Source organism: Pyrgilauda ruficollis, unplaced genomic scaffold, assembly GCF_017590135.1.
Source record: "Pyrgilauda ruficollis isolate IOZ18807 unplaced genomic scaffold, ASM1759013v1 scaffold85, whole genome shotgun sequence".
Classification (NCBI taxonomy): Eukaryota; Metazoa; Chordata; class Aves; order Passeriformes; family Passeridae; genus Pyrgilauda; species Pyrgilauda ruficollis.
In genome coordinates this window covers 232,160-257,472 of record NW_024530488.1, presented here as the reverse complement: position 1 = coordinate 257,472, position 25,313 = coordinate 232,160, and the positions used below count along the sequence as shown (strand labels likewise).

Sequence of the window (25,313 nt, the reverse complement as noted above, 5' to 3'; positions counted from 1 at the left end):
CTGGGGGTCTAGAAAATATGTCTGCATTCACTTTGGGTGAGAGAACAAATGAAAACCCCATTCTTGACTTAGTTTTGCATCAGATGTCAGGGAGACTGAACACAGTGAGGAGAATGTAACCTTATTTTAGAAGGTGGGAGCCAGTAATGCTCTTCCTTCAATGAAGCCCTCCTGATCCAGGGCTGGAGGGGAGAGGGCTTGGGGGGTGGGGCCCTGCAGCCCAAATAATTTCACCCTCCTGCCTTGTCCCTTTCCACCCCACTGCAATTATGGTAGAGATGGGCATCACCAGGAAAAGGGAGGAAAAAAAATATACCAAATATACTAATAAAATCTATTTTGGCAGCTGTTGATTTTTTTTTTAATTTTTTTTTTTTTTTTTTTTTGCTAGGGCTGGGATTGAAAGTGCTTGAGATGGTATTCTATGTTTGGACTTAGATGTTTACTATTTTTTATTTGTATTATAGTCTTATAATCTGTGAGTTAACTACAGTATTTCACCAACAAGTTACAAAATGATTCTGTATCTATCTCTAAAAGGCCTTTTAAAGAAAAACTATCTAATTAAGAAATGACACTTAAATTATTTTTACTTTTAATCTAATAACTAATTACTTTTGTTTTGCAATGCAGACTTTTTTGTCTAATTACAAAATCCTACTTAAACATGAAGAAGGTGAAGAAGAAGGATTAGATACTGTTCTAAAACTTCTATCTCTCTAAAAAACTATCTTCTATAGTTTTATATATATTATAAAACTTTATATTCTAAAACTATATTCTATAAACTCTACATTCTAAAACTTTAAACTCCAAGATTTCTACTATGTGATATTACACACTTTTATTCAAACTACACACTCATAATCTTAATGCTATTATTCAGTTTTGGAAGTTTTCTCTATGGCTTCAGGTTAAATATTGTGTTCTCTTGAGAGTCTGTGTCTTTCAACACAGAAAAATCTAAAATTCTCAATATCTAGAATTCTAACAGCCAGCATTTTGGGTGGTAACTGTTGAGCTCAGTTGTGAAAGCATGCTGACCATTTCTGATACACTGTGGATTATCTCTTCTTAACCCACAGGTGACTTTTGCTCCTTCCCAGCTAATTAGATAGGTAAATACAGATTTGCTTGGGAGATATACTCAAGGCCGACACAAATCCTGGCTTGCAAGGAAATGAACCATTTTTTCCCCTTTAATCCCTGCCAATGAGCAGCAGTGGTGGGGAAGAGCACTGGGAGGCAAAGTTTGCTGGGGAAGCTTTTGCTGCTGCAGAATCCAAGGCACTTTGGGGTGACTGCCCGGCACCCTCATGGTTTCCTGCTGCTTTCTGAGGCTGGGGGTGCTGTGTCTAGAGAGCAAAGGGTTTCTGAAGGCCTGGTGTGGGGCTGGACCAGAGTTCTCTGTCTACTTTAGCTGTGGAGCCAGGTTGCAGCAGGAGGTTGTTGACCTCCATCTCTGGAGATGTTCTGGGGCCTCTGGATAAGGGGGAGGTTCAGCCACACAGCACGGGGATGTTCCACCCCTCTGGTGTTGCTGGAGTAACAGTGTGGTGTGTTTCTGTGTTCCAGGGACAGCCCAGCCCTCAGGGACCAAACCCCAGCCCCATTCACCGTGGAAGCCACCAGGGAATCACAGCGTGGACCTCGGGCTGTGCTGCCACGCTGCTGCAGAGAAACTCCCACCAGGAGGGTGAAAGGAACAGGGAAGCAGGAGGAGGATGGCAGAAATGGTAATTAAGGCTGCCCATGGGCTCATAAGTTAAGCCACAAAGAATTCAGATCGTCAGGACTTAGCCACAACAGCGTGCTGGCCACTGGGAGCCCAGGGGATGAGGGGGGACAGGGCTGTGGCTTTATGGCCTGGGGGGAGATGAAGCTCCCCAACCAAACTGCATTTCCCATGGCCCCTCCACATGGCAGGAGGTCTGGCCGTGCTGCAGGCAGTTCTCTGTGTTTAGAAATGGGATGTTTCTTCTTTGAGCCACTGATTTGGTTCTGCCAGATGGCAAAATGATGTCTCTGTTCTCAGTCTGAAGTTAAATGCAGAAGAAATGTCCAGCATCATGTCTTTGGCCATTTCTGCTGCAGCGAAGGTAAAGAAAGGGTTAGACTTGCTCTAATTGCAAAATGCACCACCACAGAGGCGTAGGGAGACAGGGCAGACTAAGCAGCTTCCATCATCAGCCTATGTGAGACACAAGTCTCCATCCATGACCCTGTGGAGTTTCAAGGTCTCTTTATTCACTAATGGTTGAATCAAGGTAAATTCATTCTGTGAACACGCCAGAAAAGGAGCTTACAGATACCAAAACTCATGTGGTTTTTCTCCATGTGGTTCTCTTCTTTAGCACAGACGAGTGGTGGATGGATTGCAGAGAGGATCAGAGCAGAGAGGTCACACCAAACCTGCATGTAACCCTTTTCTGGGATTATTAGTTTCTGCTATTGTTCAGTAGCAGATGCTGAAAAGAAACTTTAAGCCCAGACTCCTCCTTTTGTCTGTATATGCACCAGCAACACAGAGACAACAGCACAGAAAATTGCCTTCCAACAGAGCACTGATGCCATCAGGGCTTGTGTGCTTAAAATCTGCTACTGAACTCAACTTTTTCTAACTTGTTTAAACCTTTTCTCATTCCATTTTTTATCTGCTCTGCCTCTGTAGTTGTTCCTGATAATTCCATTCTGCTTTATTATTTATTGCTCATTATTTAATGCACCTTCTCCAACTCCCCCAGGATTTAGAGCCTGCTCTCAGCACCAGCCTCTTGTCTCATTTCCAGCCTGATGAATCCTCCTCTCTTTAAGCTGCTTTACTGTGGGAGTTGCTCAGTACCCTGAGCACCTTTTCTGCTCTTTGCTGTTTTATTTTTGTTGGTTCTTTTTTCTCAATTTTAATACAATTGGAACCAGAGCAGAGGTGACCTCTAAGTCCCACCATCACCATAAAAGCATTCTGCAATTATTACTTTTTTTTTAAGGATGGACTTACCTGCAGGTTCTTCTCTGCTAGGGTGAAAAAAGCTGTTCTTGACCAAATAATTAAATAAGGAGCATAAAATTTCCTAGTGGAAGTGATGGTTTTGAGATGGGGAAGAAGATATACTGGAGAGGATGCTCAGATGATATATGGGGAATAGCACACCACTCCAAAAGAGCAATTTTGTCATGGAATCATGGAACCATGCAATTGCTAAGGTTGGAAAAGGCTGTTATGATCATCAGGTCCAACCATGAACCCACACCACCACATTCACCATGAGTCTGTGTCCTCAAGTGGCATCTCCACAGGAGTTTTGAACACTTCCAGGGATGGTGACTACACCATTTCACTGGGAATTCCATCCAAATGCTTTACAACCCTTTCATGAAATTTTTTTCTTAATGTATAATCTATTTTTTTTTTCCTAATGTACAGATGTACAGTCTCCCCTGGGGCAACTTGAGTCCATTTCCTCTTGTCACACCACTTGTTCCCTGGGAGAAGGGACTGACACTCACCTCACTAAAACATCCTTTCATCTGTTCATCTCCTTCCAACCTCCTTCCACCCCTACACCTCCTTCCACCTCCTTACCCACCTAGATCCATGTGGTTAAAATGCCAGCAGGATGCTGCAAGCAGTCTGGCGACCCAAATGCCATTTTTTCCCCCTTCTGCAGCTTTTTTTCTCCCAGCTGTCTATGTGACCTCTATTTCCACCCCACAGGAGCTGAGTCAGAAGTGCCCCCTGGTGAATGGCAGGGCTGCAGGCAGTCAGGACAGTGCCTGGACCCTTCCCAACTTGCCCAGTAAGTGCACATGGACAGCCACAACGCCTGCCAGCAAGTCTCCACACTCCTGTGTTCCCTTGTAAGTAATTCCTCCGTGCTGCTTTCTTCAGGGTGCAGCTCAGCACCTTTTCCTGAAGGTTGTTGTTACACCAGGATGGTCATGGCCAAAAGCCAGCTGTTGTGTTAATGATGGTTTATTTTCCACATGGCAAAAGCAGCTTAGTAGCTCCTCTCCCAGAAGACTTTTTTCACTCCCTTTTATTTTGCAGAAGGATGTGGCTGGCTCGACTCACAGCTCTGTGTTTTCCAGAGCATCTCCTTGTTTGGGGCATCTTATTTTAGATGGCTGAGAGGCCTTCACAAAAATGGATTACCAGGGCCTGGGCTTTTGTATCAGTAGCAAATGGCCCCAGAGCAGAGAAAAGTGCTTACTGTGAGCTGTTCTTGCCCTCACAGCAGCAGGTTCCCTCCCAGGGTGACGTGAGGGCCCAGACTAGTCCTGACAAGAAGTGCTTTAATGACTCTGCAAACCAGACACAGACAAGCTACTAAAGATAAGGCTGTCCCATAAATGTCACAGGAACTGCAGACACGTCCCTGCAGTGCAGAGATGTGAAACTGGGACCCAGCTCCAGCCAGTGGAGTAAAGCAGGAATCCAGCTCCAGGAACTGCTCTGCATGGTCATGCCTGACCATGTGCCAGGCAGGACAAGGCCAGGGCACAGCCACCAGCATGTGGGCAGCACAGGGCAGCCTCTGAGTCTGGCCCATGCAGGAGGGAAAAATGGAATGCAGAGCCCTGGAGCTGATCCAGCAAGCTGTGCATCTCTCAGTGCAACCCCTGCAGCTGGTGCCTGAGGAGAGAATCAGCTCTTTTCAGTCAAAATGATTTTTTTTTTCCTCAATTATCATTCTGAGCAGGATAATTTTTTTTTTTTTTTTAACAATTTATCTTCAGGGTGCCCTGGTGGTGCCAGTGACTGGGCCCATCCCACCCCCAGACAGGAGATGGAGAGACATTCCCCAGCCCTGGGCATCAAACACTGCTCTGGGAATGGAGTCTGGCTATGGGGGCCCACACAGCACTGCTGGGGCAGGAGCTGAAACATAACCCACTGTGTAGCAGGGAAAAAAATTCACTGGGACACGTCACACCTCTGCAGCAGGGCATGGAGGGAGAGGTGGTTTGGTTTCCCTGCTCTGGGTAAGCCACAGATGGCAACCAATGGAGCAAAAATCTCTGGACTTTCTGAGATTCCCAGGTGAAATCTGATTGAGTTTTGGGGGTAGAAGCAGAGGGAGGAGACAGGATGTTATTTTAATTAATATTAAATATTTAATTTTTTTTTTGAAAGATACAGAGGTAGACCAGTTCTGACGTCCCTCGAGCTGGTTCTGACCCAACATAACCTCAACAGGAATCCTTTGCTTTGCCAGGACTGGTTTTCCCCTGGACATCTCAAGGAATAGCAAGCCATGACTAAAAACTGGAATCTTAGGGGAAAACCATCCTTGTCTGCTGTCCTGAATTGACATCAGCACCTGCAGGATGCATTCCAGATGTGCAATGCAGTAACTCAAGAGAGCCAGGCTCCAGTTAAATCTTACCTGAAGGAGCCCCACTGAAATCCCTGAGCATTTCAGTGGCTTTTGGAGCAGATGGGCAATGGCTGCAGCTGTGAGGGAAGCTCATTTATTGTGGTATTGCCTCACATTTGGCAGCACTCAAAGGAGCCTGAGGTGTCTCTGCAGACACTTCCCCCAGAGGGAGAGGTAACAGCACATCCCATCATTTCTGGGCTAGGAATGCAGGGAGGCTGGAACCTCTTGGTAGTACAGACCTTCACAGAAGCCCTGTACTCCTGCAGGGCAGGAGGTGTTTATATCACACTTGCAGAACCTGGAGGGAGGGGTGTGAGGTCCCTGAGTCACCTCTGCGCCACTCAGGCTTCCTGCCAGCACACAGCCACTGCCTGGCCGTGACAGGGACAGCACAGCTCCAGTTCAGGGCTGCAGGGATGGTGGGAGGCGAGGGATGTGCACAGCAGAGCTGAGCACTGAGGGAACGGGGCGTTGGCACCCCATGGCAAGGAGATGTCCTTGGCTTGTGACCAGGAGGTGGCCCAAACAAACACAGCCCTCATCAATCTGTGGAGAGCTCGAGGGTGTGAGTTCCTTGGCAAGATGGCTTGGGCAAACAGGTCTGTTTCTGTTGCTGTTGCTGTGGGTTTTGGCTTCTGCTGGAGTCTGAGAGCGACTGGCCAGTCTGGGCAGCTGGATTTCACTGGGCAGCTGGGTTCAACTGTTTGCAAAACACCCCCCAGAACCCTCTGAGGTTTGGGCTTCTCTCATGGCTTGGAGACATCCTTGCAAGTTTGGCAGTCCTGGCCAGCAACACTTGGCCCAGAGGCAGCTGGAAATGTGGGGAGCAGAGATGGGGCTGGGCAGGATGGGGAAAAGATGGGGAGCCTCGTGCTGTGTCTCCTGCTTTTCTCACCTACAGCGTAAAATCCAAAGGCTTGTAAGCATCTTTTCACTCATTACAGATCTGGCCTAGGGTTTTGCAGAGCAAGGCATTGTCACCCTGATTTTTTAAGTTTTTCTAAGCCTTCTGATGTTTACATTCTTGTAACGAACTTTCGCACACACTTTATGTAAATAACTTATTGTTTTGCATTCTTTTATGGAAAAAGAGAAATTTGATAGGCTGTTGGTTTGTCCAGTGTCATTGGAGAGGTGGCACTGTCACCCTCAAATCCATTGTCACTTTTGGAAATCTATAAATATTGGAGTCAGAAATTAAAAGTACTCTTTTTACCTTGGGAGAGCTGCGTGTCTGCGTCATGTTATTTCGTGTCCTATAGTGACAAGGCATTTCTGAGCAATCCTGAAAATTAATTAGCTTACTTTTTATGTAAAAGACCTAATAACTCATGATGGAGAACTGTAACTAACTCCTGGTGCCACTAATTCTTTTTCTCTTGGAGTTGGGGTGTCTTTTGGTGGCCTTGATAAAGTTGCTGAAACCTCACTCAGATTTTCTCTTGATTCATGTTGCACAACAATAGCTTTTATTTGACTTTATTTTTTCCTGCATTATTTCAGGAGAGAAGAAAAGAAGATCTTGCCCAATATCCTCAAGAAAATTGGCTGCACCCCAATGGTCCAAATCAACAAGATTGGGAAGTCCTATGGGCTCAAGTGTGAGCTCTGTGAGTGTCCCCTTCCCACCAGGTTTTTGCATGCCACGAGGTGAGGGTGAGGGGTGGTGCTGGAGGGGCTTCAGAGAGGAACAGAGATGGGGAGGGGCAGGTGTGGCTCATGTTGGGCTCTCCTGCTTATTAGGCAGTAATTTCTTGGGCCAAACAGGTGATTTCAAGCAGCAGTGAGCAGGGGGGCAGTGGTAGTGAGGCATTTCTCCTGCCAGGTAACAGCAGCATGAGCTCCGAGCAGAGCTGGCCTAAATCTGGGGATGGATCTAAGTCCTCTCCCTAAGGAGATTTTAGCTGGTGCTGTGTCATGTCAGGCTTGGCTTTAGGCTGTCACCCTACAGTCACAAGGGTGATAAGCTCAGATCTGTGCATGTGGAATTTTCAGTCTCCTTTCCTATAACTCCTAATCCTAATAATCCAAACTGGGCAGAAAGGCAGATTCTGAGAGGCAGAAAGTGCCACGAGTGTCACACAGCTGGGTAAGGAGAGACCTTCTGAGCACCCATCCTTACTGCAATGGCACAGCAGAGCCCTGCAGTGCTGTGTGGCACCTGGGAACCCTCGGGGCAGCCAGACCCCACTGAGCACATGGACACAGGGAGCACCCTGGGCTTTCCCACCTGATCCCTTCTTAGGATCTGGGATCCTTGGGCCACCAGCCCTGCAACCTCCACACTGCACTGCCTCACCCTGCTCACAATGAGAGCTGAGGGACACAGGAGACCATGGAAGGAGCTGCTGGAGGTGGGAGGACAGATGTGCAGTGCCTGGAGCAGCTCTGGAGCAGCCTGTCCCTTGCAGGATGTCTGGCTGGTGCTTCAGGTGCTGGGAAAGCCGGGCAGATCCCATTTTCTGGGATGGTGTCTCCCTCCCCTGGCACAGGAGGGGAAGGAAAGCAGAACAGGCAGAGCAGCTGCACAGTCCTGTCTGTGTCAGCACAGAGCCCCTTCCCAGGCAAACACAGGAATAAAAGGAAGCAGCTACAGCTGGACAGGAGTGCCTGGTGTCTTCTGTGCCCCCAGGGACCCTTGTGCAGCTGGAGTTGTGGCACTTTGCGTTATAAAATGTAATGATGAGCACGAGATTTCCTTTCCCGTTCAGGCTGCTCGGGTACAGGGCTGATTTCTCAGCCTCAGGTCGCTGTCTCTGCCAGGGTGAAAGGAAAGACCCCCTGGAAATCCCCATTTCTCCATGTTGTTCATAAAACAGAGCTCAGTGGCACCAGTTCAGTTGCAGATGTTCATCAAAGCCTTGGTAAGAAGAATCCTGTGGTGTGGAGGCCCCAGTGAGGACTGAGATGTGCCTTGGAAAGTGACTTGGCTTATTGCTAGCTCAGTGAAAGAAACTGTCATTTGGCCTGGCACCTGAAAATGTTCTTTCTATTGTTTGGGTTTTTTTTACGGCACCTCAGTCAGGACTATGGATCATCCCTGCAAAAGGGGAGCTTTTTAGATATCTATTAAAAACCTCAGTGCCCCAGGATAGACAGTGAGACCTTGCTGCTATCCCTGGCCCACAGAAGAGTCCTCAAGGAGTGTTGCACCAGTGTGGGACCTCCCACCCTGCAATGACCATGTCCAGCTGATTTTTAACCCATCCTGGGCTGTCCAGGTTGGCTTCAAACCCATCCAGGGTGGAGGAAACATGGGGGAAAGAAGGACTCTGATGGAAAATCCCAAAAATGCAAATGGGGGATGCATTCCCCTCAGCAAAGGACAGTCCTGCAGAGGAGGAAGAGGTGTCCTAACACTGCAGTGAGGCCAGGGGGAGAAAGGAGCAGGTGCCTGATGGAGTGTCCCCTTTGTTTCCCTTTCCAGTGGCCAAGTGTGAGTACTTCAATGCAGGGGGCAGCGTGAAGGACCGCATCAGCCTCAGGATGGTGGAGGATGCAGAGAGAGCTGGGATTATCAAACCAGGAGACACCTTGATTGAACCCACTTCAGGAAACACAGGTGGGAAGGGCAGTGATGCTTCCTCTGCCTGGGAACTGGGCAGGGTGGAATTTCTGAGGAGCAGGGATTTGCATTTGGAGTTACGAGGTGGGCTCTGGCTCCATCCTCCCCTCAGCTCCCCTCCTGGTGGCCATGGGCTTCCTGGGATGCTGAGGTGCCTCCTTGCTGAAATTCCTGAGGGTTCTGTGAGGGTCCCACACCTTCCAGGTGTGCCTGGAAGGTCTCCTTGTGGCAAGGCAGACAGCATCAGGGGCTGGGGCAACCCTGGGTGTTTTCAGGCTGGGAAGCTTTTGAATTCTCAGAGGTTCCCAGAGACCATTCCCCTGCTGGGTTGGAAGAGAATTCCTGTGATTTTTGCCCTTGTCACTGTCACTTGTCACCCCACCACACTGAGTCACCCCAGCCGCCCCCAGCCACGGAGCCAAGGGGATCTGTGCTCCCCCAGAGCTGTGTCCCACGTGGGTCACACTGGCTCCCTGCCTGTCTGGGGGCAGCTAGAATGGCACCAGACTCCCTGCAGCCCCAGGCAGGGACACGCTGCTCCTTCCTGCTGCCTCACCTTCCTGCTCTAGCAGGGAGCAGCTGGCTCCATCCATCACCCTGCTGAAACTGGAGCAGAGGTGCCCTTGGCCTGCCAGCCATGGAGTGACATGCTGCGTCCTGTGTGTCTGTCCCCCCACAACTGAAGGGGAGGGGAAGGCACTCCTGAAGCACAATCAGCTCTCTCCTGTGTTTCCAAAACCACAGGAAGGAGGCTGAGCCTCGGTGAGGGGAGAAAAGCTCTCCCCAGCCCTGCCATTCTCTCCGTGCCACCCCTGGGAGCAGGAGCGATGCTGCACCTCCACTTGCCCGTCAGCCCATCCTCCCACACTCCCTGGTGCTCCCAGCACATCCCAGGAGGCTCGTGGGGGATGCCCTCACCCGTGGCTGGTCAGTGGCCACTCCTTGGTTCCATCCAGAGAGGAGCGCGGGCAGCGGCGCCCATCCGTCGCTCTTGCCAAATTCTGGTGCCAACCAATTCCCTCTGCTCCCATGCAGGGATTGGGCTGGCACTGGTGGCTGCATTGAAGGGTTACCGCTGCATCATCGTCCTACCAGAGAAAATGAGCATGGAGAAGGTCAGAGCTCTGTATGGTTTTACCCCACAGCTGGGGAACATCTCCTTCCTCTCTCTCTCTCTCTGCTTCTCCCTCCCTGGAGCACTTTAAAAGCCAATGAGCCTTGCACACCCACTGCCACCAGCTGCTGTTCAGAAAGTTGCCTCTTGAGGGGAATAAAGGCAGCCTGTGATGGCCTGGTGGCTGTCTGGTGTCAGAAGTGCAGCTGGGATAGCCAAACACAGTGTGTGGGTGCAGAGAAACAGAGCAGCATCTGCTGCATGTGGAGCACAGCAGGAGAGGCAGGCAGGTGCCAGGGCTGTCCTGCCAGTCCTGCTCACTTCCCCCCTGACATCTGACAGGTCACTTGGCCTCACTGTGCATTTATGGCTTTCTTTCACCTGGGGACACTTAGAGTTGCCTGAGCTGTTTCTCAGGGTGGTGTCTCAAGTCACTTGCATGAGAGCTGATGGTCTGGTGAACACACCGTCCTGGAGATGGCAGAAATCCCTCACTGCTGAGCCAAGAGCCTCACAGACAGCTGAACTCATGCCAGTGAAGCCAGACACGCACCCTGAGCTGGCTCAAGAATGAGCCCTTCTCCAAAGTGTCATCCTCAATTCAACCTAAATCTCACCCAAGCTCAGTCTGGGTCAGATGCCACCTCCAGCTGCCATGGGCTTCATCTCCACGTGTCCCAACACTCCCCTTTCCCACTGACAGACCCATCTCCCAGAGGAGACACCCTAGGGCTGATTGCTCCTTCCCTGATTTTGGTGAGAGAAGAGAAGGGACTTAGGGCAAAATCAGCTTTTGATCTCCCCTTTGCATGCTGGGGCTCCAGTCCCAGCACAGGAGACACTGTTCCCTGTCCAGTTCCCTCTGCCCTTTTCCTCTGGCACCAAGGAGCAGCACACTGTCACCTCCCTCCACCCTGTCCCCAGCCTGCCCTCCAAGTGGGACAGGGCAAGAAGCCAGGCTCAAATCCATGTGCCAGCTTCAGGCAGGAGCCCTGGGCTGCTGGAGCATGTCAGAGATAGCAGAGTCCAGAGCTGGACATTGTATCTCCACAGGATAAATGTCTCCCACATGCAAAGCTGCTCTGGCATCTGGCGCTGCCCTGAGCCCGCAGGTTCGGGTTACCATCCCTGTGTGGGATCAGCTGTGCTGCAGCTCCTCTTGTCCCTCCCAAAGGTCAATATTCTGAAGGCACTGGGTGCTGAAATCGTGAGGACGCCGTGCACTCGCTTTGATGCCCCCGAGTCCAACATCCGTGTGGCCTGGAAGCTGAAAAGTGAAATCCCAAACGCTTACATCCTGGACCAGGTAAAGGCCGTCCCTCCACTGGCTCCCTTTCCCAAGAGAGTTTATAGGGTGTTCTCCAAGAGTGCCTCTGTTTGGGGGCTCCATTAGAACTGGCACCAGAGGCAGATTTCGTCAGTGTTTTATGGCATTTGAAACTTAATCACTCTGCAAAGCACAGGGGGACAGAAACAAAATAAGGGGCACTTCCAAACCTGCAACACTTCTGCCAAAGCCTGGGTGTGGGTGAGGCTGGGTTTTCTTGCACAGTTCAAAGACAACTCAAATTGGTTCAGATTTAACTTAGACCTGAAAAAAAACCCCACTTTTTAAGCCTAGCTAGCAGCCTCTGTTCTGCCTCAAAAATAAACCTCATGCTGTAAAGGGCAAACCCTGGTGACTCATGCCAGAGGTTCCTGCAGTGCTGGGTCTTGGACAGGAGGACACTTGGTCTGAGCCCTGAGTGAGGAGGCCCTGGAGTGCAGAAAGTCAGGCGAGCTCCTTCCTTCTGAGAAAAAAAGTAGCTCAAAGACTGGATGAGCTTTTCAGCTCATTTTTGGTCCACGGGTGTGAACGTGGGGTGCACAAATATCAGTGCTGCAAAATCCCTCTTGTGCACGAGAGCTGATTGATGATCAGGAAGCTTCTCCAGCTCACAGTCCCCAGCCTCTGAACCATCCCCACACCTAAGGGGCACCAAGTGCTGGAGAGGGAGTGTTTGTGGGCACATTTAACCTCCCAGTGTGGAAAAACCCCAGGTGGGCCTGGAAATCTGTGCCAAAGGGACAAACAGGAGGAACACCCGTGACCTGTCCTGGTGGGGTGGCAGTGTCCCCCTCGGCAGGGAGAGGAGGGGGAAGCTGCATGCTCTGGGTACAGCTCTGTCAGGAGCTGTGTCTGGTTTGGTATTTGCCCTGCTCTTCACACGGTAACTGCTGCTGTTCTCTGCTGGAATAAACAGTACCGAAACCCGAGCAACCCCCTGGCTCATTACGACACCACGGCCGAGGAGATCCTGGAGCAGTGTGAAGGTACTGTCTGTGCTGCTGCCTCGACGTGCAGGGGGCTGTAACCCTCTCTGAGAGGCTTCATTTACATCATTTATTGACCCGAATGTCTAGAAACAGCCCAAAGGGCCTCTGGAGGGGCCGACAGTATTATCTTAATAACACTGACACACAGGGTGTAGCAACCTCTCCTAATCCACTCCAGATCCACCTCAGCCTGCAGGGCTTCCCGGCTCTCCCCTCCCATTGCAAAAGCCTGGGGGGAGACCATAGGCTTAGGAAACTGAGGTTGTACCTAAAGGAGAAAGAACATGTCTCTTGGTGGCCACACCAGCTCTGTGACCTGCCAGCCGGGAACACAAGAGGTCCCACGAGGCCTTGGAGGGGAATATAAATCCACCAGGGCATGGCAAGGCTGCATCTAATCCAGCACTCTCATTTTCAAATCAAGACCTCACAAACGAGTGCCACTGGAAGTGAGGGCTGGGGGAGGATAAAGGGCTGTCCCAGTCCATGTTTGTGCAGATAGAAGTGAAATTTATTGCCAGTTCTGGGAGCACTGTGAAGCGTGACCAGGACTTGAGGGTTTTAACTGGACAGCAGTTATCAGAGCAGTAAAGAGTCAGCTATCAATGGCAGCAAGAGAGTCCCAGCCTTGCCTCCTCTGCAGTGTCAGGGTTTGCTCCAGCTGGCTGCCAGCTGTGGGTTGCAGGTCCCCCTTTCCCAGTGCAGCTGCAGCGTCAGGTTTTGAAGGTCAGACTCCAATTCTGCTCCTTCCAGTCCTAAATCTGTATAATTTCAGTCATGCCAGTGGGATTGCATCTCACAGAGGTGCCAGGGCAGAGCTCAGCCCTCCCTCCACTGTGGATGCCAACACAGGCTGAAAGGTTGTGCCTGTTAGTGATATTCACATGTGTGACCTGCTTTGATATGCTGTGGTTTGAAAAGGGTGGGTGTGCTGAGATATTCCCTCCTCCTTAAGCCACAGAATCACAGAATATCCTGAGTTGGAGAGGACCCACAAGGATCATCAAAGTCCAACTTGTGGTCCTGCACAGGACACCTAAAAAGTCACACCATGTGCCTGAGAGCATTGTCCAAACACTCCTTGAGCTCTGCCAGGCTGGTGCTGTGACCACTGCTCTGGGGAGCCTGTTCAGTGCCCAGCCACCCTCTATGGAAGAACCTTTCCCTAATACCCAACTTAAACCTGCCCTGACACATCTTCATGCCGTTCCCTCAGCTCAGTAGAAGCCAAAGATGCAGAAATCATGGAGAGCTGCAGAGGGAGATCTGGAGGTCACCTTCAGCTCCCTGCAGTGAGGCAGGACCAGCTGTGCTCAGGTCCTGCAAGCTCATCTGAGCTCCTGCACAGGACCAGGCTTTGGCCACCAGCATGGCCTCTGCCTGACCTTTGCTCACAGGGGTTCTGCTGGACACAGGCTCTGCATCTGCACAGGGCTCTGCCTAAAGGAGAGATCGTGCTGGGGGCTGTGCTGAGCCCTTGCAAACCTCTCTGCCCCCTGATCTGCAGGCAAGGTGCACATGGTGGTGATTGGGTCTGGCACAGGAGGAACCATCACTGGTGTCGCCAGGAAGCTGAAGGAGAAGTGCCCGGAGTGCAAGGTAAGGCTGGAGGCAGGACTGCTGGGGTTTTCATGGAATCACAGAGGGGTTTGGGCTGGAAAGGACATTAGGGATCATCCCATTCCACCCTCCTACCATCAGCAGGGACACCTTCCACCATACCAGGTTGCTCAGAGCTGGCCTTGAACAATTCCAGGGATGGGGCACCCACAACTTCCCTGGGCAACCTGTGCCAGGGCCTCACCACCCTTACAATAAGAGATTTCTTCCTATTACCCAGTATAAATCTACCCTCCTTCAGCTCAAAGCCATTCCCCCTTGTCCCGTCTCTGCATGTCATTTCCTGCCTAACCCCAGGCTCACCTGAGGAAGTAGTTGCTGTCTGCACTAATTTGTTTGTTCACAGCAATGTGGCTTCTGTGGGAAGAAATTTGGTGATGTTTAGGCTGATCTAGACCCATCCAAGTGCCTTAGAGACCAAAGTTTCCACAGCCCCACTAAAATCTACCCCTGCCTGGTGCCTTGCCCTGTGCAGGACACTCTGGTGAGGCACAGACAGCAAATGCTTCTCCTCTGCCACTGCAAAACCCTCTGTGCTTTAGGGGTAGCATCACTCACGATGCTCATCCTGCAGAGCTCGTGCTTCAAGGCAGACTGGAGGTGTGCACAGACTGGTCTGGTCAGTGTGTGAGTGATCCCAGATCCCCAGAGAGGTGTGGACCCACCACTGGAGGTCTGGGACGTGAGGCTGCCTCGCTGGCAGCGTGCAGCTGCGTGTGCAGTGTCACCATCCCTCCTTAAGCTGCGTGCTGAGGAGACACCTCAGCCCAGACACAAGGCTGTGAATAACCAGGGCACCATCAGCCAGCACAGCTAGATCCAGAAAGGATGTCTGTATCCACAGGTCTCCACAGGTTGGAGCTCACTGGCTGGCTTCACCTAGAGCAGATTAAGGAGCTCTGGCACTGTCCTCAGGGTTGGGCTTTGGAAGGGGCAGGCTCTGCCAAGGGGGTGATGACAAACACCTTGAGAGTGATAACATTTTAAGCCACCAGTCACTTCTGCAACAGCTGAAGACTACCTAGGATCTATTTAAGACAGTGAAAAACAGCACCCTTTTATCCTGGAAGCTCTCCATGCTGCCAGTCATTAGGAATATTAATGAATACCAGGGGGAGGAAACACTGCTGCTGAGGGTGTGGGTAACTTTTCCTTTGAGTTTTGAGTTTGGCTGTTTCTGAATTCCCATTTTGGTTTGACAAAATGCCTTTCCCTCCAAGATCATTGGCGTGGACCCCGACGGCTCCATCGTCGCTCTGCCCAGTGAGATGAACAAGAGCAACACCACAACCATCGAGGTGGAGGGCATTGGGCACGACTTCATCCCCACTGTCCTCGACAGATCCGTGAGTAACCCTGTGAGAAGGGGCCCCTGCCTGCTCTCTGCCTTGGCATACAGCTGTCAAGACTACTCAGTGCAAATTTCCAACCACCCAGTGCAAAAAAACAGCTAAATAAATTATTTAGTGCACTACAACATCCAGCCTGCTCCCAAGGCCAGAGGTGTGGTGGCCCTGATGTATCTTCCCAGTGCAGAACAAGCTGTTGTGGGGGGATTGGGACACCCAGTTACTTTCTGAGTAACTCTGATTATAACTGACTGTAGTGGTTTTGGTTTGTTAATTTAAGATTTCCTCAATTTTAAAATTTCCCGGCTAATGCACCAAAGAGTGTGGTAGGTTTTGGTGCTGATCAATCACTAATGCATTCACTTCCTGCAGTGAGATAGGATTAGGAGAAAGGAAAAGCAGGCTCAAAACTTTAAAAGGGTATAAAGAAAATTTTATTAAAAGTAATTAAAAGAAAGAAAAAAGTAGTAAGAATCAAAACAAACCCTTCAGAACACTTCTTCTCCCCCCCAACCTTTTCTTTCTCACTGATAACGTAAAGAAACAAAACCTAAAATTGCCAGTCAGTTTCTACCTTTAAAATTGTCTTTCTTCAGTTCACTTAGGGAGAGAAGTCCCTCTTGTTAAGGTTATGGAGACTTCTCCACAAGAGGAAAAAGACACTGTGTCTTTCACAGAAGAGTGTCCAGCTTCTCAGTGGCTCAACAAACTCAGTTACACAAAAAGCTTTTGTCTCACTTCCCTAAATTCCTCCCATGTCAAACTACGACACTGACCCACAAGGAGAAGGCAAATAGAGGTGAAAAGCAGGCATTTAACAAGTGTGAGTGTCCTCTGCTCAGCCTCACCATGGTTCAGATGTGTCCCTTTGGCTCTGATCACACAGATGTCTGTGCTGAGGCTGCTCCTCATCACACTGCTCTTTCCTGAGCCTCCTCTGCCTCAGGCAGCACACACAGAGAGCAGAAATCCTGCATCATGCACAGGCTGGACAACAAGATCCAAGTAAGACAGCAGATCATGAACCTTGCAGCTCTTCTTGTCAAGTTCCCTCTCAGTATCAGCTGCCACAGAGCTTTAAATCCCTAACACAGGCTGCTTGTGTTGCCCTGGCCTCCTTCTAGAAAGGTCCCTCACAGCCTCACACCCCAGATTCTTTCTGCTTCCAGGTGTTAACTACATCCCTGCTGTCAGCACCTGGCTGTAGAGCTGTCACCTTAATAATCTTGACTGATCCTTGTAGCTGGATCTCATTTTGGCAAAATCTCAACCATTAATGTAGCGTGGCCTGGGACATCGTAAATATTCCTCCACATCCAAACTCTGGACCTGTTAGGCATCCCTAACTCTCTGAGGAAAGGGTGCTGCCTGGAAAGGTGTGGGTGTCTGCAAGCAAGAACTCCAGACCATGGATGTTCTGACAAATGCTTTCAACAAGTGTGGAAGGCAGCTCAGAGCTGCCAGATGTTGTGGGCATCAGCACCATGGTGTGCCTCAGAGGGTCAGGGCAGCCTGAAATGACATTGCCAAGACTCATCCTCCTTGCTTCCCTTCCAGGTGGTGGATCAGTGGTACAAAAGCAACGACAGAGACTCGTTCCTCATGTCCCGCAGGCTGATCAGAGAGGAGGGGTTGTTGTGTGGTAAGCACAGTGCAGCCACAGCAGTTTGTTCCCTTAACAAACCTTCTGAACCTCATCCTTTTGGGACCAAAACTCTCCAGAGTAGGTGCCCTCTGCATTTTGTGTCTGCTGGGTCAGCAGGGCTGAAAGGCTGAGCCTCGGGCTGGGCAGAGGTCACTGCAGGCTCCAGAGGTGTGTCCCTGCGTCTGGTCTGGGCTCTGACTCATCAGCCACAGTAATTATAGAAGTAATAATTCTCTCCTTACTGGAGTGCTTTTGCAGTGGAACTGGATCTTCAGGCAGTGTAGAGTTACACAGGCTGAAGGGAGGATTAGTGGGGCTCGGGGCAGGACAGGTGGGCTGTCCAACAGCTCTGTGAGGCCGTGCTCAGTGTCACTGCCACACCAGAGGTGCCAGCTCTGGACCAGGAAGGTCTGAAATCAAAGAAAGTGTGAGATGTTCTTACTGAGTATTTCTCCCCGTGCCAACAAGCTGTAAGTGATCCCACTGGCTTCCCAAAATGAACAGGTGCCCTCACACAGACCCTGCCTGTACCCTCAGAGCCTCCACAGAGCATCAGCCTTGTTTCCAGCCTTCCCTGACACCAAGCAAACAGACACAGGTTTGCATCCAGGAGCAGACACTACGTAGGTTCGTAGCTACAGCTGATAAAAGCCCTGAGCACTCATATCCAGGGAGTTTTGCAAAAGATCAGGCTATATATATGTAATGAAACACTTAAATGTTGATTTAACCTAGCAGGCACGGAGTCACTGTGTTTCAACAGAAACCACTTGTTTGAACTCAGCCATAATTTGTGAACAGCTTCGTGTTCCCTGAACTGCATTTCTCAGGGCCGTTCCTCGCTTGTTTGAAAAATGTGACCCAGGGATAATTAACCTGCTGTAAAATACGTGCTGCCTTGAATGCAGTGTGTAATTGGCACACAGATAGTGGAATGTGTTTGACTTCCAGTACTCAGACTGGTGGTGGAAGAATTGCCTCTGTAAAGCAGGGACCTGCTTGCCCTACGTGCAGCAAACCACATGCGTGCACACAGACACGGGGAGCATTCAAGCCTTCCCATCATGTTGGCCTGGTATTCCAAGCATGAATGAAATGTTTATGGGGTTTTTTTTCAGTCTTTACAGTGCATTTAAAGCCAGTCTTTGGCTGCCAAGTATGTCAGCCAGAAGCTCTAGAACTGGCGTGGTGTTCTGCTGGTGGGAAGGGAGGGTGTGGTGTGGGCAGCGTGTTCTGAATGTCCCTGCATGGGACCACTCAGACCTTGGTCTGCCCACAAGAAATGGTTCATGAAGTCCTTGAGGCGACTTTCATGCTGCCTCCAAAGCCCAAGAGCCACCACATGAACACATCCCATCAGTCCCCACCTCTGCCTGGCCCTAAAGCCTACAAGGCTTTGGGATTGATTGTCCGCCCATCCCAGTGTCCCTCCCACGAGGTGCCACCTCTGCACCCTTATCTGGGGCAGCCTGTGCTTCCCACTGCAGGACAGTGGCTCTGGGCAGCCCTGACCCTTGTCTCCCTCTCCTTGGTGCCCACACAGGTGGCAGCTCAGGCAGTGCCATGTCTGTGGCTGTGAGAGCTGCCAAGGACTTGCAGGAAGGCCAGCGCTGCGTTGTCATCCTGCCCGACTCCGTCCGCAACTACATGTGAGTGTCCTGCTTCCTGCCCCGCTTCCCAGCACCAGGACGGCAGCTCCCATGGCCTCCTGTGACAGGAGATGAGCCAGGTGCTTGGGGTTCTGGAGAGCCACCCCAATAAATCTGACAGCAAGGCACAAGGAGTGAGCCCAGAGCTGGAAGTCTCACTTGGGCAGATCACGGGGAAAAAGCAAAATAAACAACAGGGAGGAACAGCACAGCAGCGTGGCAGTCACCAGAGGATGGGTGTTGGGACACTTGGGGTTTATTTCCTCTCATCTCTGACTCACTGCACGGAGCAGGACTCAGCCAAGCTGTGCTTTCTGAGCGTGCATGCCTAAAGTTAGGAAGGCAAATAGCTGGCGTGCTTCGAAGAGTTACTGAGCACCCGATGCTCCTGCTGACCTTAAAAGGGGCTGAGAGCAGCCAGCTGCAAAAATCATGAGAGCCCCAGGGGCAGTGCTGTGGTCTGATGCACGAAACAAAGCATGACTTCTTCTGGGAGCCTCACAGACTTGCTCTTTGTTGGTGATTTCTAGGTCCAAATTTGTGAATGATACATGGATGATAAAAAATGGGTTCCTAAATGACGCCCAGGAGCACAAGCCTTGGTAAGACAACTTCTGCTGGAATAAACTGTGCTAAGGGAATCAGCTTTCTGAGTCTGGAAATCATTATCTTCAAAGGAAAATGTTCCCTTTTAGTGTTTAGCAAAAACACAGTAAAGTCCCGACCTCTCTGGGGAGGCTGTAATGTCAGCTCCTCTCTTTTGAGTTGTTATCTCTCAGCCCTCCAATCAAAGTCTATAAAGGAGCCATTTCTGTCCCAAAGTAGCTGATCCACTCCCACGTGGCAGCCCAGGCCACCTAAACCCTCTGAAAACCTCTCTCCATTCCACATCTGATGTTCAAAGGACCATCAGGCTGCTGGGGAGGTGGGTCCCTGTTGTAGCAAGCCCCCTTTCAAACAGCTCTGCAGCTCTTTTCAGGCATAAAACAGGAAATTTTCACCTTCCAGAGCTGCTGGCCAGAAAAGCTGGCCAACTCTGCTGTCCCTTGGACACCATGAGGAAAGAGTCCCCTCAGGGAGTCACAGGCAAACTGCTGATGCCAGCTGATGTGTGGCTGGGCAAATGCCAGTTGTTTAGAAAAGCTCTTGGTCTCACCCTAAAGACAGCAGGTATTACTGATGTCGCCTTCTCTTTTACCAAAAATTATTGTAAAATATTTCCTAAAAACTTAACACATTTCCAAGGCCTCTTGTGTCTGGTTAGAGTTGCTCTTGGCCCTTCCAGGCTCCAGCATTGCCCTGCCTTTTCTGCAAGGACTCAGGGCTGAGATGTTTGGGAGCTGCTCGTGTTCCCCCACAAACAAGCTCAGCTTGTCCCTCATAAGTCACACGAGCATCTCTGCGAGGCTCTCTCCTGCAGGAGCTGCAAATGCTACCTTGTGAGGACCAAGGATACAGAACAAAGGAGTAAAACTGGTAGGTCACCCATTTATGAGCTTGAAGTGAAGCCCTCAATAGCTTCCTTGGATTCAGGACAGCTCAGCACCTTGCCAGCTGCTGGTCTCATCCCTGCCTCTGGAGCTGCATGAAAGCTTGGCTTCAACAAGACCTGGCCGTGGTGGCATTTCTGCTTTGGCTGTAGGAGTGGGGCTGGCTTTTCAGGCAGAAATAAATCCCTCATCTCCTCTGGCCTTGCCCCCTGCTGAAGGCCACAGCTGTGCAGCAGCCACAGCTCGGCGCTGCCATTTGTCTTCCAACAGGTGGTGGAACATCAAGGTGCAGAAACTGAATGTCTCGGCCCCTCTCATCCTCCTCCCCGAAGTCAGCTGTCAAAAGGCAATTGAGATCCTCCAGGAGAAGGGATATGACCAAGCTCCTGTTGTTGCTGAGTCAGGGTAACTATTTCTGCTCACTGCACAGACAGGCATTCGTACAGAAAAATCAGTCGTGATGAAGCTAAAGTCCCATTTACTCATTCAGAGCTGGGGCTCTTGTGTTGGACTCTGATGCATAATTTTAAAAAGATCATCTGCCTCCTAGTGAAGATTCATCAATAAAACTCCTGTAAAAGATCCAATTAAAGCCCAATCCAGTGCCCACCAAACCAGAAGATGCTGGATCAGTGCACAGGCAAGGGGAGCCCAGGGGAGTGAGAGCTGGGGGGAAACCCTCACAAATAAGCAGCTGGAGAGCCCATGGATTTTCCTTCTCCCAGCTGCTAAGTCCTGGACTGCAACAGCAGATTTTAACTGCTGTGAAACCAACAGCTTGGTGAGGACAAAGACTCCTTGTGCTGCTCAAGTGAGGAGAAACCTGGTGCCTCCCACTGACTGCAGCAACAATTTAGTCACTGACTTCAACCAGAGCAGCTCAGCCCCTACATAAAATGTGTGTTCTACCTCAGGTCTGACCTTCTGGAAAACTCCCTGTTCCCTTACAGGCTTATTTTGGGAATGGTGACCCTCAGCAACACCCTGAGCTCCATGCTGGATGGAAACGTGGAGTCCTCAGACCCTGTCACCAAGGTCACCTACGACCAGTTCTCCAAGGTACCACAGGGGCTGGGCTGTGTCAGCCTGTCTGGGCACAGGGAGACAGGGAGAGGTGCACCAGCAGCACCCTGGGTTGTGAGAGGAGCTGGGAGAAGAGGCTGGTGAGAAGGCAGAGAGGAGTGGGGAGGGCCATGGTGACATCTTGGAGATGAGAGTAAGGATAAGCACCTCTACAAGCCCTGCAGAGCCAGCAGGGCTCAGATATGGGAGCTTTTCACACCAGGAGCCAAGAACTGACAGAGGATTTCATCCAGCTGGGGAATCAGCACCCTCCAAAATCAGAGCTCAGCCATTGCAAGGTGAAGTAAAACGTTAAAAGTTACATTTTGCCCTGTTTAGATCAGCCTGGAGGACAGCCTTGGGAAGCTTTCCTGCATCCTGGAGAACGACCACTTTGCTATCGTTGTACACGAGCAGACGCAGTGTAGGTATCTGCAGAAACTCCCCAGGGGCTTGGCACAAGTGTTTGAGAGGGGAGAGGGAAATTCTCAAGCTGACTGTGGCAGGTGCCAGTGCAGCTGCTGCACCTGTGCAGCCCCTGAGTCTCTGCCCCACGAGGGGATTCTGCTCTGCACAGCCCTGGGACTGCCCACTCCTCACCCATGTCTGACACCACAGGGGTGAGGGGAGAGGGGCAAAGCTAGCAAGGGGGAAAATAGGGATCTCTCTAGGCTTCTGTAGCCCAGGGGCAAGGTCAGAAGGAACATTTGGCCACATCAGGTAAAGCCTGGGTGGAATTCAGGCACCTAAGATGAGAAAGCTGAGCAGAACTGGGGTGGGCCATGAGCAAGCCCTGTGGCACAGGTCATCAGGGGCACTGGTTGTAGCCTGGGGCAGCTGTGTGTGAGCCTTCCCTGGACTGTAGGGATGCTGTGCCAGTCTGGGAGCACCATTAAAGCAGCTTTTATTGGTTTCATTCTCAATCCACTGCACAACCACCTTCCCCTTGGTGTACAAGCCAGCCCTGCAGAGTCACCACAGCAGCATCAGGATTGCTGACACATCAGTGGCAGCAGGGATCACCCCTTGTGCCTCCTCTGACCCAAAAAAGGCGTGGTGGCAGGTGCTGCTTAACACATCTGACCTGGCACACCTTTCCAGAACAATTACACCAAAAAGGAGTACAGGTTTGACCTTGGCTGGGAAAAGTGAGCAGCACAAAAAGCAGTCAGAAGAGCCATGTTTAGGCCTTGTGAATTAGAGCTGAAGGCTGTAATTATGCTGATTTGATGGGATTGCACAGTGAGCATGCACAGCATCCCTCAGGTGAGCAGTGGGTGGCTCCAGCAAGGGGCTGCCTGCCTCCAAAACCCAAACATCCCAAACCTTCCCTCTCCAGGGCCTGCTCCCCCAGGGCCCCATCAGCTCTGAAGCTTGCAGGTTCATCCATGTTCCCACAACAGGTTGCAAACAAAAATCTGACACTCAAAACTGCCTTTGATATACATTTCCAATTCACCAAAATTAATGCCAGGCAGTTTCCTTTCCCAGCTATGTTGTCATAAAATAAGGAATATCTCTTTTGTATCATGTTTTGATATAAATTAAATGGTATCAGCAAATTAAATGGCACCCATCAAAACATATCAGCCAGCTGTCTGCAGCAGCTCTTGCTCTGATTTTCAAACAACACCCACTTTTTCCAGAGCTGCTGTTTTAATGCTGTCACAGTTACCCCCTTATTTATTACTTTCTTCCCACACCTTTGGAGCTTGCATTTTATCTTGTGTTTGGGCTCTGGTGGCTAGTTTTATTTTTATTTAAGAAAACACTTATCAGAGAGTTAAAACAATTCCTGAAGTGCTGTTTCATTAATGGTGGTGTAGGATGTTATGAGAACAGAGTAGAAAAGTGCCTGACTGCTGCTTTTAGAGAGTCTCATTAGTTTGCTCTGAAAAGTTCTGTGGTGATAGGAGCAGGACTGGAACAGAGGTTGGCTAAAAACAACTGGGAAATTAAGTTTCCTGCTCTGGGAAAGGTGGGTTATTTGCAGCAAAAACCTCTCTGGTGTGATCACAGTAACCTGACTGAGGCTCCATCATCATTTCTGTGGAGGCAGAGCTCAGGCAGACACCGTCCCTGTTGGGGCTTTCCTTTAATAAATGCACAGCAGCCTCTGCACAGCTGGAAGGTGATGAGGGGGCTGGTGGGGGTGGTGGTGGTGTTCCTTTTTACTGTTTTGCCACTAAGCTGGAATTTTCTGTGCTTCCAGTCAGTGGGAATGGCAGCTCCTCCACGAAGCAGACGGTGTTTGGTTTGGTCACAGCCATGGATCTCCTCACCTTTGTCAGCAGGAACGACAAGTAGCAGAGCAGCTCGGCTGTTCCCCCTCCTCCAGCAGGCCCAGGTGTGCCCCCGAGCCCAAACCACCTGGCCAAGGCAGCCTCTGGCCCAATGCAGCCAACAGTTTCTCAAAATGCCTAGGAGAAAATTGTGATGTGTTCTATTTGTCTGCCAAATGCCACCCCCAGTATCACTAAAGAGGAGGTAACTAAAGAAATTGTGTTTAACAGCCATGTGTGCTCACATGGAGCTTCCCAGGGCTGGGCAGGGAATGTGGGAAGGTCAGGATGGGAAGGGTATGGTTGTTCCTGCCCAGAGTTGAGCAGGAGAAGCTTTGGTGTTTGCCAGCTGCAGGTACCTGTGCACTGCCCCTGGTGCACTGCTGAGTTACCCTGCTCCCTCCAGAGCCCATTTCTGCCACAAGAGCTGCAGGGCTGGGGCAAGTCAGGGCACTGCTGCACCCTCCTGCCCCTTTCTGCCCACCCAGGGCTGCAGACACACCCAGGAGCCATTCCTCCTCACCCATGGGGGCGTTTGCCTCCAAGAAGGCAGCAGGAGAGTGTGGAGTCTTAATTTCTTTTTGCCAGGCTCGAGATTAAATGTGTGAGATGGTATTGCTTGTTCTGACTCAGATGTTTATCAGTTCTTGTCTCTGTTACAGTCGGAGAGGTGTGACAAGGAGGGAGGACACAGAGTCCCAGGGAGGTGAAAGGTGTCAGCAGGAGGGGTGGGAAGGGAAAGCTGAGGGCTGTGGTGAGCAGAGGGGATGAGGTGCTGGGCTGGTGGTGGATGGTCACCCCTGTGGGGGCAGCTGGGCTTTGGGGAGCACCTTCCTCACCTCTGGGGGAGATGGTGGCACTGGGTGCCTCCTGCATGGTCCCACCTGAGGGGACAGTGAAGGGAACCCAAACAAGACACAAACTCAGCCACAGAACAGGGAGAGGGGCCATGCCTTCACCCCTGAATATGCATCCTGAGAGCTCCTTATCAAGGGCTGCGGAGGAGGGCAAGGTTTGGTCCTAATTTTGCTGTCAGGCCATTGTGTTCTGGGGACTGATAATGAAGGTCAGCAGAGCTATTTGCCACGGCTACCAAAGAACTTAAATTAAAGCAAATGTCAAAATTGGGCTGTGGGAGCAACCTGAAATGCCATTGAAACCCGGATTGGGTTTGGGGGAGTTGTTCTCAAAAGACCCAGAGAGGTTCACAATCTTTGTATAAGTTTCTGGAGCTGCTCCAAGGTGGCAACAACCAATTTCAGTTTCAGCTTGCTGCTAAGTGGCTACTCCATATTCTCAATCTAATCTAGTTTGTAGGAGACTTTTATGAAGTTACAGAATGCTGAAGTATTTACATTTAGGAAAAGTGTCTCTGCTGCCCATTGTTTCCTGAGTGACATGGGCAATTATCAGATTTTCTGAGAGTTTTTGCTTGAGCAATGACCATATTTGTCCAGAAAAACAAAAACTGATTAGCTCAGCCCTCATTGTATCATATTTATTTTAGCAATTCAATTCTGTTGCAAGGTGAAGCATGTTAGTCCATGCATGCACTCCAAACTCACATGAGTAAGTCTGAAAGTGCCCTGTAACTCCATGAAGCCCAGAACTGAATCTGAATCTGGACCAGCCTGGCTGTTATGGATTAACCCAAAGCCCAGTGCTTCCAGCAGCAGCAGCTGCAGGGCTGCAGGGCTGCAGGGCAGTGCTGCCAGCTGCAGACAGGCTCCAGGACAGGCAGATTCACTCCAGCCAAGGTGAAGGAACCGCTGAGTATTAACCTCGAATATTTACAACTTCTCTGTGTAAACAATGAGTGTGGGAGCTAATAAAGGTGGGT

At 50.5% G+C, this 25,313-nt stretch overlaps 1 protein-coding gene and 1 long non-coding RNA gene across 3 annotated transcripts; one reads left to right on the top strand and one right to left on the bottom strand.

Annotated features, from left to right (window-relative positions):
- Positions 1–6,472: 6,472 nt before the first annotated feature.
- On the bottom strand, positions 6,473–11,436 carry LOC121364566. Of its 2 annotated transcripts, none has more exons than XR_005956881.1 (3): positions 11,355–11,436; positions 9,865–10,034; positions 6,473–9,269 (listed from the first exon to the last, which is right to left on the bottom strand). It is a non-coding gene; the product is annotated as an uncharacterized LOC121364566 (long non-coding RNA). The 2 variants fall into 2 exon arrangements; XR_005956880.1 differs by lacking the exon at positions 11,355–11,436 and adding an exon at positions 11,184–11,312.
- On the top strand, positions 10,942–24,060 carry LOC121364565 (cystathionine beta-synthase-like). The gene is made up of 11 exons (XM_041487946.1): positions 10,942–11,366; positions 12,304–12,373; positions 13,884–13,975; positions 15,217–15,342; positions 16,903–16,987; positions 18,534–18,639; positions 19,170–19,241; positions 20,400–20,534; positions 21,080–21,188; positions 21,531–21,615; positions 23,404–24,060. Exons 1-11 carry the CDS (start codon positions 11,130–11,132, stop codon positions 23,496–23,498), a joined length of 1,212 nt encoding a protein of 403 aa, XP_041343880.1. The 5' UTR covers positions 10,942–11,129; the 3' UTR covers positions 23,499–24,060.
- Positions 24,061–25,313: the final 1,253 nt, after the last annotated feature.

What these genes read in the sequence shown, in the direction of transcription:
- LOC121364565 (XM_041487946.1), top strand. Translation starts at nt 11,130, where the DNA reads ATGCAAAGCTGCTCTGGCATCTGGCGCTGCCCTGAGCCCGCAGGTTCG. An exon ending in GACTCCGTCCGCAACTACAT is followed by an intron (nt 18,640 to 19,169) that starts GTGAGTGTCCTG and finishes GGTGATTTCTAG; the next exon opens with GTCCAAATTTGTGAATGATA. An exon ending in GCCCAGGAGCACAAGCCTTG is followed by an intron (nt 19,242 to 20,399) that starts GTAAGACAACTT and finishes GTCTTCCAACAG; the next exon opens with GTGGTGGAACATCAAGGTGC.